The following is a 9,566-nucleotide window of genomic DNA, read 5'->3' as shown; positions in this document are numbered from 1 at the left end:
GTGCAGAAACATTACCTTGACTCTTCCTCCGTCAGCGGTTTCATCAATGACCATGGAAGAGATTCCAAAGCAGTGCCTCGCCGGCGTGGTTGTCAACGAGGGGCCAGACTTCCACATCGAGGTCGTCGAGGTGCCTGTCCCAGAGCCCGGCCCCTATGAAGTCCTGATCAAGCTCAACACGACGGGCTTGTGCATGTCCGATGTACACTATATGCTCAATGACCTGGGCGTACCATCCATGTCACATTTTAAGACGAGATCTCCCGGCCACGAAGGTGCGGGAGTAATTGTCAAAGTTGGAGCGCAGGTCACATCTCTCAAGGTAGGCCAGCGTGCTGGAATCAAACCAACTTGGGATGTTTGTCATGCATGCGATGTCTGTCTGTCCGGTCGGGAGAATTACTGTAAAGGCATGGTCTCCACGGGACTGCAAAAACCTGGTTTGTTTCCTCGATCCTACACAAGTAGTCTCTTTTAGCTGATGACGATCTCAAAGGCTCATATCAACAGTACATCGTCTCGCCGGAGCGATATACTGCCCTGATTCCAGACGGTGTCAGCGACTATATCGCGGGACCAGTCATGTGCTCAGCATCCACTATGCTGCATTCTCTAAAGACGGCCAATCTGTCAGCAGGGCAATGGGCTGTGTTCGTTGGTGGCGGAGGCGGGGTTGGGCTTCAAGGCGTTCAGCTGGCATACGCTATGGGCCTCCGTCCTATCGTGGTTGACACTGGGGCGAAACGAGAGGAACTGAGTCGAAAGTACGGCGCTGAGCATTTCGTGGACTTCAGAGAGACCAAGGACGCAGTGGCTGATGTAGTAACGTTGACCGATGGCGGTGCCCACGGTGTCTTTGTGACTGCGATCCAAGCCTATCCCACTGCCATGGGGTTCCTTGGTGATCGAGTAGGAGGAAGGCTGATGTGTATTGGTCTTGGACCCCCAAACACGCATACCATCACCCTTGATCCCACTGTTTCGAATTTTATGGCTAGAAACCAATCAGTCACAAGCACCATCGTCAGCTCATTGGGCGAAATCACACAGGCGCTTGACTTTGCTAAACGCAGTGAGTTCAATCCCCATGTGAGCAGTGTTGAGCAGTTGATTGACCAATGATCTACGAGCAGATAAGCTTCATCTCGACCCAGAAATCGTCGGAGTGTCGCAGTGGAACGAGGCGGTTCAGCGTTTAAAGAACGGACAAGTCGCTGGGTAATGCATCCTCCTTCTCATTCATGGTCGAATGCCAGCTGACAAAAAATGATTAGGCGTATCGTAGTGGACTTTAACAAGCCATAAAAATCCAGTCCAGCCCAGCTCAACCTATCAGAGTTCAAGGCTCTAGGTCTCATCCCTCAACGACTGGATGACTCTCTATTCACGAGCCGACAATAGAGACTGGTGGGAGTAGAAGCAATACACTAGCCAAGAGCCGAGAACCGCTATAAGACTTTGTCAAACTCTTTTCTCTTCCTCCTCTTTGCTGTGGTCCTTTTGAGGCCGTCGGTCGGATTCCAATTCAAGATCGCCCGAATATCGCCCGCCTTGCCGGCCTCGCGCTGGTTAGCAGCAACCAGATGTGACCCTAACTATTTTTCACGAAGAAACCCATTATTCTCTATGTCCTTACTATGATTGAACCATGATTGGCTGTGCCGTTGAACGATTCCCTGGTGACGGAGATTGTAAACGGAGGACATGACGTCGTTCGATACTTCAGGCATACTGACACAGCGACAGCGTGTCAATTCCCCGTCGCCTGCAACCATACAGCTGGATGTCGAGGTTGTATTTCCTATAGGTCATTCATACCTGCGTGAACTGGTGCGTATCGGGGGTGTCCAGCAAGGCACTGCTCGGCCTCACAAGCTAAACTAGCTATTATTCTCTAGATAAACTCTCGTTGTTCTGGCGCACCCTAGGTGTTATTCTACTGGTTCCTAAGGCCTTCATCGGTCCCCCCAGGCCCCAGCTGGGGGAGGGGATCATCGAACTGGGGGCAACCCCGCAAACTACCTAGTGGCTAGGCAGGTATACGAGGGACAGAAAAGAGGATCTATGGATCATGCCGTCCCCAGAAAATTCCTCAAACGCTCGACTTTTCTCTTTGATCCCTTCGAATAGGGCCCTGAGATCTCCGCTTTCTTCCAACTTCGAATTGGCCACAAAATTGACCAACACCTCGTGTGGTCAACACCAGACGATACTTGTCGTACTTTTTCATTTCAAGTAGACACTATACCCAATGCCAGAATCCATGACCCAGGCTGATCGATCACCTTTTGCATGCAAGTTCTGCAAAAAGTATGCGCTGCTTTCTCCTCTCTGTCTTTTGTCTGTTCAATCATAGGTTACATCGCTGGCGTGGCTGATGTGCGATTGGCTTCCCGTCTCCTTGATGAATCCAAAGTATGAGGTACATGGCAACATAGCAAGCTGACATGAACTCTTAGGCGCAAGGTCAAATGGTATGCTGGACGACCACATCTAGATAGATCTAGCTGATGTGAATCGTGTTCGATGCAGTGATCGCATCCTCCCTAGATGCTCGATATGCCTCAAGACGCAACAAGAATGTGACTATCCATCCGAAGCAGCAAGACCTGGTCCCAAGCTTGGTACGATATGAGGCCCCAAGCATCTATTCGTGGTCGCGCTCGTTCGCTGATGGCTTATATAGGCACAACCAGACGGAAAAGACCTCGATCTAGCTCTCTGGAGAAGCAGCGCGACAAGCCCACCATCACAGAAGTCTCGGACTCTACTGCGCCTGTCGAGAGCGCCGATGGCAGGACAGAGCTGGAAGCGAGCACGACTCTGGTTTCGAGTGCTAGTGCTGCCAATGGAAGCCCGACACCAACGTCTGCCAGTTTCAAGTCGGGGCCTGTCGGTGGCTATCCTCTGACACCTGTTGCTACGCCGCTCGATGTACGCACTTTGGCCTTTATCATGCATCCTTCTCACGAGACAGCCATAACCCTCTCCAATATGGAGTTTGTGTCTTCCAGCAAGTCGAGCACCACACTAGACAACATAGACCGGCTCGCGCAAGCGTGTGCCTTGCTCAAAGTCCCAGCAAATGCTCTTCAGTCGTAGTAGGTGGTCTTGTCCCTTCCTTCTTCACTGCTTTGCTTCTGGCGTGATCGAGGCTGACCCTCTGTCCTCCTCAACAGTTTAGACCTCTACTTCGACAATATGACATCCTTTTCGCTTTTCCATCGACCTACCTTTGCGGCCAAGTTGTGCGCCATCGACTCGGTAGAGCAGCTTGCAGCGTTGCTTGCGTCGATCTTCTCATTTTCAGCGCGCTATAGATTCATCTCGGATCAGGGCGCCGCTGACTTGGACGACGGTCTCGGTCCACTACTTCCGCCCAAACATTTCGAGGACATGGCTCTACGATATGTCGATCAAGCACTGGCCGAGTACTCGGATCGCTCACCGCCGCTGTGTGTCTTACAAGCTCTCGTCCTCAACACATTCAGCCAGCTAATCAAAGGGGTCCGGGGTGCAGCTTGGCGGCGGCTGGGGATCTGCGTTCGTGTCGCATACGAGCTTGACCTCCATCACGTCGACCGAGATAACACGCCCGAACAGCAAGACCCAGATATCTGGTGCCGGATAGAGGAGTGCAGGCGCGCCTGGTGGGCAATCTGGGAAATGGACAACTTTGCCAGCCTCATAAGGCGCTGTCCAACCGCTGTCGACGGCACTGATAACGAGACACGCTTCCCAGTGGCGGACGAAGAGTGGTTCGCTCTGCGCTTCACCCCGAGTTGCTTTCTTGAGACGAAGCCAATGGAGCGGTTAAAGGCTCTTCAACAATGCAGTACCCAGAGCTCCAAGGCATGGTTTCTCGTACTGGATTCTCTCATGCGCGAGGGCCATCGACTCTCGAAATTCAGAAGCCCGTGCCCTGGTAGGGGGACATCGCCTCCTTCAGCCTGGTCTCCGTCCGACGAACCATCAAAGGACAATACGGAAAGTTTGCAGATCCTTGCCAATGCTCTGCGGTGCTTCAGCATGGCTCTTCCAAAGCATCTGCGCTACCGGGATGGGTTTTTGTCCTTCACTGCTAATGACCCAGCAATACGGCAGCTGCATAGCGCGAAGTACAGTATCCATGTAACCACTCAGCTCACGCGTATGATGATCCATCATCAGGACGCGTACCATGGTGCCCAGCAAGATCTACATCTTACCGGTCTTCAGGAGGGCCCGAACCAAGATTCAGATGCCACATCAGAGAACGAGTCGCTGAGCCTGCGTCTCGGACCAGCCAGAGAGGGGATGCAGCAGTTCATCGAGGCTGCGGATGAGCTGCTGCGCATTGTGTCATGGAGCTCAGAGGAGCATGTCCGCTATGTCAACCCGTTCCTAGCCAGCACCATCTGGTACGGGGCGGTGGTTCATCTGGGCTGGAAAGTGCTGGCACCACCAAGCACGAACCTCGACTGGGTCGAATCCAAGTTTACCGTGCTACATATGATCCTGATGGAGTTCTCCGAGTTCTGGGACTTGCCCAAAACGCTCCAGGAGAATCTGGCGTCAGTTGAAGGCAAATTGCGCTTGTTCAAAACCCCCAAAGCTCGCCGGCCGTCTCACCCGAATCATGCCACCTGCGCGAATAGAGATAGGAACACAATTTCATCCACCAACAATGTGCAGTCCACGATTTCGAGAGATCGTCATGTCGGTGGCCACTTCCCAGCTGCACAATCATCTATGGCTCATAACCCCGCCATTGACGCCGGTTGCCCCCCAAATTGTAACCAGGACGACAGTCACTCTGTGGGTGCCCAGCAATTCCTGCCGGCTAGATTGGACATGAATCCTGACGGTAGAGCCACGGCTTCTAACGGCAGTGGTCGGGAAAGTCGCTATGCTTCTATCGACGAGGTCGCCGTTGCAGCAGCGATGGGTGGTATGGGAACCAAGGACTGTGACGGCCACAATGACCAATACACCTTTGACGAGTCCTGCCTATCGAGCACTGACATGTTGAATGGGGACGGCAACTATGGTGAGCAAGCCACAAACAACTATCAGACTCGCGGACTATGGGACGACTTGACGTGGGATCTGGACTTCGCAATGGATCCTAGGAGTTTGTTTCGAGGTATCATGGATTATAATAACTGAAGGGGGCTGGAACACGGCTCTCAGGGATAAATTCTTGCCTGTTTTATGGCTAGTGAGAATCAGAGTCAGGGCGCATCCGATTCTACAGTAGCATTGCTTCTTGTAGAAATCAAGATATGTAACATTACTTTCCGGCGTCGCTCCAAACACGCCAGCTGTTCCGAAGGATATCAGATCCCTCTGCCTCGGGATCTATCCATGGTTTCAACAATCCAAGTACCCTTCCATCGTCGACTGAGTAGAAGTAAGCAGCCAATACCGCTGCCACAATGGCCACAATGATGCCGTAGAGCATGAGGTTGCTGGAAGGGTTATCCTTCACCTTGCTTTTGAGTCGAGCCTTCGCAACGGCATCAGCGGACTGAACCGACATGCAACATTAGCCTTGCTCTGTGGATGGAACAATAGGGCTGGGGTTGTAATGGAAGATGAAAACCATAATTTAAATGCTTGTTAGGAACATACCACTTGGTCTAACGACCCTATCAAGAGTTCTCTGAGCTGGTCATGGGCTTCCTTTGAATGGCCAACCTCGTCAAATGCTTCGGTACCATCCTTGCCCGCGCAATCCATAATCACTTCCTCCCCTCCTCTTTAATATGAAACAATCAGCACGACGTTCTACCTCCCGCCACCCCCGGGGGATGCCATCCCATATAGCAGGACTTACGGATGTTCTGCGACAAAGCGTGTAACATCATAGACCTGGTTTCCATAGATCATGTAAAGGTCGCCTTTCCTCGCATGTTGAGAGACCTGCGCAAGGCTGAATTGCTTCATGGCCCTGAGAGCAAGCTTCTGAAGGGTGTTTTGCCGTTGCAGTTCTCACAAATGGATCAAAATACCGCAAATAAGGGTCATTATCATACCACAGAGAAGGGTGGATTGTTGTAATGTAACCAGCAGTGACCACTCTGAGATGAGCGCTTTGTGGATGAGGCCAAAGTCGTCTTCATTGCTGGTTCCCTGACTCGCGATGTGTATCAGCACATTCGGTTCACATTTCTGTGTCTATCAGCCACTCGGGGCATTGTCGTGACCCGCCGTCAACAACACTCATCAAGGCCGTCGACCGAACTCAATCCTTGATGCGCCGGACGTACAGTCCACAAGGCGGCAAGGGGGAAGAAGAAGTTTGTCGACCACGGCCTCGGTACTGCCATGACGCAGATCGGGTGGGTTAGACAAGAAAGTCCGTCGCCATCCCCGGAAATGTGATCAACTTCGCCCGCTTGAGGGGGCGGGCTATCATCGGTCGGATTATGGTTGGTCGAGGCTCTAACCCATTATTGTGGAGACAAAGCTAGGACACGGGAAGGCACTGCAAGGACTCACCTCGAGTATCCGAGTGCTTCGAATTATAGGCGTCGGGCTGCGGCCCATCGCCCAGCCAGATTTTTCCAAACGAGTGCGACCAACACCAAGGAACTTTCGAGTATTCAATGCCTGTACATTTTTTTTAAAGGATTCTTGCGTCACGACAGCGTTGCTGGCGGTTTAACAAGAGAGGGTCTAGGAATACGATGTGATGTACGACTCGGCAGGGTTGTGGGTACTCGACCCCGCAGACTCCGTTAGATCAGGAACAATTACGGGGTACAAGGGACTTGTAGAGAGTCATACGGGCACGAGGAGTTCATAGTCAATCATTGACCCGGTGCCACCGTGGGGTATTTCCTTGAAATGTTCTCCATGCGTCCATTTGAGTGTCGGCCAGACTTGTCCAACCAAGCATCCCTTTACCTTTGCCGTCATACCTCGCAATAGCTTACCCGTCAACGTACTTCAGCTGGGTTTATTTGTTCGAACCTCCGTGCTACGGTAAACACTAAAGACAGCATACGAAGAAAAATATCAGGACACCCATCAGCAACATGAGCGCCGCACTGAGTTACAAACTTAACGGAACTGGACGTCTTCATCAGCGAGTTGCCATCGTGACGGGCTCATCGTCTGGACTAGGTCGTGGAATTGCGTTGGCTCTGGCTTGTGAAGGCGCCCATGTGATATGCGCCGACCGTGTTGCGGAAGCACGCCAGGATGGCTTCGAGGAAGACAAGCACATCCCCACGCACGAAGTCATCAACAACAACGGCGGCAAGGCTTGCTTCCAGAAGTGTGACTTGATGAAAGTAGCCGAAATTGTGGCCCTGATCGAGTTTGCGGTCAAGGTAAGCAATCAAACAAGCAAGATCCCATGTCGTGGTGCTGGCTAGTCTAACACGGCATATGCCAGACATTCAACAAACTAGACATTCTTGTCAACAACGCTGGCCTGTGGATGCCGTTGCGTGACTTTGTAGAGGAGACCGAGGAGCAGTGGGACGCCATGTTCGCCATCAATGCCAAAGGCACAGCCACCGCGATGCGCGAGGCCATCAAGCAGTTCCTCAAACAGCCCGTTGATCAAGTCTCTGGGTCGCGGGGGCGGATTGTCAACATTTCCTCGAGCGCTGGCGGCCGCACAGCTATCCGTCGGGAGGCTACGTATGCTGCGAGTAAGGCAGCGGTGGCCATGCTGACCCAGAACGTTGCTCTCGACCACGCTAAAGACTACATCAACGTCAACGGCGTGTGTCCCGGTGTGGTTCGGAGTGGTGCAGCCAGCATCAACTTCCGAACACCGGCCATCATCACCGAGATGCAGAAGGGCACCCCTTGGCCCAGACTGGGAGAGCCACTGGATATCGCAAAGGCAGTGGTGTTCTTGTGTAGTGATGACGCCCAATGGATCACAGGCCAAAATTTGGCCGTGGACGGTGGATTCACGATCGGCATACCGTTGTAATTGATGTATTATTCGCTAGATACCGCTGAATAAAATTTGATGTTGTGTATGGCGGAACTAAAGACCAAGTCTCCCACTCGATAGACGCTTCCAACATCAACCTGACCGCGGAGTCTCTCCATAGGGCTCTTTGACGGGTTCTGTCATGACGACGGAAGAGTATGTACAGGTGACATGTAGTTTGCCCGCGAAGACAATCGTCCGGACCGATGAAAATGCCCGACGGTCCATTGCTGAGCGAGAATGGCGAATCCGCACACATCCACGGAGCTGACCTGGGTATTATTCCATCTCCATTCCAATATTGCCAGCAACCTGAATTTCCAGACCTTACAAAGCTTGCATCACATTGAATCGCTGTAGGCTCATTGACACGCAAGGCAACCATGTCATTGACCGGACTCGGACTAAAAGGGTGAGTAACAAACAGCCTCCCGCCTGAGGCAATGTGGTACTTGTGGTCTAACTTTTGCAAAGGGTCGCTCTCATCACTGGAGCAGGTGGTGCTCTTGGACGAGCGGTTGCTCTCCAGTTTGCTCGTGATGGGGTCAGCCAGATCGCTGGCCTGGATCTCTCAAACAAAGCATTGAGTGAGACCGCTGCAGCGTTGACCGCTGAGGTCCCCGACGTGGATTTCCTGCAACTTGCAGTAGATATATCGGATGAGGAGCAGGTGGCTCGTGCTTTCAAGTCGACTATCGATCGATTTGGTAGAATCGACTACGCTATTAACAACGCGGCCATTGCCGCGCCTTTCGTGCCAACTGGGGAAGCAACACTTGAAGCCTTCGAAAAGGTTCAGAGAATCAACCTGAGAGGCACCTGGCTCTGTGAGAGGGAAGAATTGAGACATATGGCGAAGCAAGAGCTGTTGGAGGCCCAGTAAGCGTGCCAGAATCCGCCCACCATGATCCAACATTTGCGATGGTAATCCTGACGCGTCTCCAGTAGCGGCAGAGCCCCTACCAGGGGCTCGATTGTGGTGATTTCGTCCCTTCTCGGCATCCGAGCCATTCCCTTGGATGGACTGTACACTATCTCCAAGCATGGTTGGTCCTTACTTTGAGTCCATTGTGTGTACCTTGTGCTGACCAGGAGTCTCCAGGGCTGATCGGCATGGTACGGACGGATGCGCTTGACTATGCAAAGCACGGAATTCGAGTTAACGCTGTTTGCCCTGGGTAAAGTATCTCACAGTTGGCGCGGAGATCGACTCACTGACGTTTGTCTCGTCCAGGTTCATCGATACTCCGTTGGTGACACCTGCAATCCGGGAGTTGCTTGCTCCGCAAATTGAAAAGACCCCCATGGGTAGATTGGCAAGTCCGCAAGAGGTAGCCGATGCGGTCGTCTACCTGTCAAGCGACAGAGCAAGCTATGTGACCGGGTCGGTGCTCTCGGTGAGTAGCTTTCATTCTTCGTCCCGGCGACCAGGCCGAAGCTAATACTGAGACAGGTTGATGGAGGATACAGTGCACAGTAGAAGTCGGAAGTTCTATCACCATCTAACCTTCGGCCACCCGTTAAACTGGTCTGTTAGACTTTTAGCTTGGATATGATTTGACAGCGAATCTACAAACAGCCACGACTTCTTGGCATTGCCCCTGCAACTCTCCTGCCAATTAGTATA

At 52.4% G+C, this 9,566-nt stretch overlaps 5 protein-coding genes across 5 annotated transcripts; 4 read left to right on the top strand and 1 right to left on the bottom strand.

Moving 5' to 3' along the window:
• Positions 1 to 52: 52 nt before the first annotated feature.
• Z517_11315 (uncharacterized protein) lies at positions 53 to 1,122 on the top strand (the record flags this gene model as incomplete). Its single annotated transcript, XM_013422899.1, has 2 exons — positions 53 to 440; positions 479 to 1,122. 2 exons carry the CDS (start codon positions 53 to 55, stop codon positions 1,120 to 1,122), a joined length of 1,032 nt encoding a protein of 343 aa, XP_013278353.1.
• A 1,551-nt stretch (positions 1,123 to 2,673) lies between these two features.
• Z517_11314 (uncharacterized protein) lies at positions 2,674 to 5,148 on the top strand (the record flags this gene model as incomplete). Its single annotated transcript, XM_013422898.1, has 2 exons — positions 2,674 to 3,101; positions 3,180 to 5,148. 2 exons carry the CDS (start codon positions 2,674 to 2,676, stop codon positions 5,146 to 5,148), a joined length of 2,397 nt encoding a protein of 798 aa, XP_013278352.1.
• Positions 5,149 to 5,272: 124 nt separating this feature from the next.
• On the bottom strand, positions 5,273 to 5,928 carry Z517_11313 (uncharacterized protein; the record flags this gene model as incomplete). Its single annotated transcript, XM_013422897.1, has 3 exons — positions 5,273 to 5,509; positions 5,614 to 5,740; positions 5,819 to 5,928. The coding sequence occupies 3 exons, from the start codon at positions 5,926 to 5,928 to the stop codon at positions 5,273 to 5,275; spliced, it is 474 nt and encodes a 157-aa protein (XP_013278351.1).
• Positions 5,929 to 7,022: 1,094 nt separating this feature from the next.
• Z517_11312 (uncharacterized protein) lies at positions 7,023 to 7,936 on the top strand (the record flags this gene model as incomplete). The annotated part of the gene is made up of 2 exons (XM_013422896.1): positions 7,023 to 7,319; positions 7,385 to 7,936. 2 exons carry the CDS (start codon positions 7,023 to 7,025, stop codon positions 7,934 to 7,936), a joined length of 849 nt encoding a protein of 282 aa, XP_013278350.1.
• Positions 7,937 to 8,322: 386 nt separating this feature from the next.
• On the top strand, positions 8,323 to 9,419 carry Z517_11311 (uncharacterized protein; the record flags this gene model as incomplete). The annotated part of the gene is made up of 6 exons (XM_013422895.1): positions 8,323 to 8,351; positions 8,414 to 8,818; positions 8,885 to 8,985; positions 9,042 to 9,117; positions 9,174 to 9,336; positions 9,393 to 9,419. 6 exons carry the CDS (start codon positions 8,323 to 8,325, stop codon positions 9,417 to 9,419), a joined length of 801 nt encoding a protein of 266 aa, XP_013278349.1.
• Positions 9,420 to 9,566: the final 147 nt, after the last annotated feature.

Source organism: Fonsecaea pedrosoi (genome assembly GCF_000835455.1).
Source record: "Fonsecaea pedrosoi CBS 271.37 unplaced genomic scaffold supercont1.8, whole genome shotgun sequence".
Classification (NCBI taxonomy): Eukaryota; Fungi; Ascomycota; class Eurotiomycetes; order Chaetothyriales; family Herpotrichiellaceae; genus Fonsecaea; species Fonsecaea pedrosoi.
Note: the sequence above shows the minus strand (reverse complement) of the source record. Positions and strands in the feature narration are given on the sequence as shown.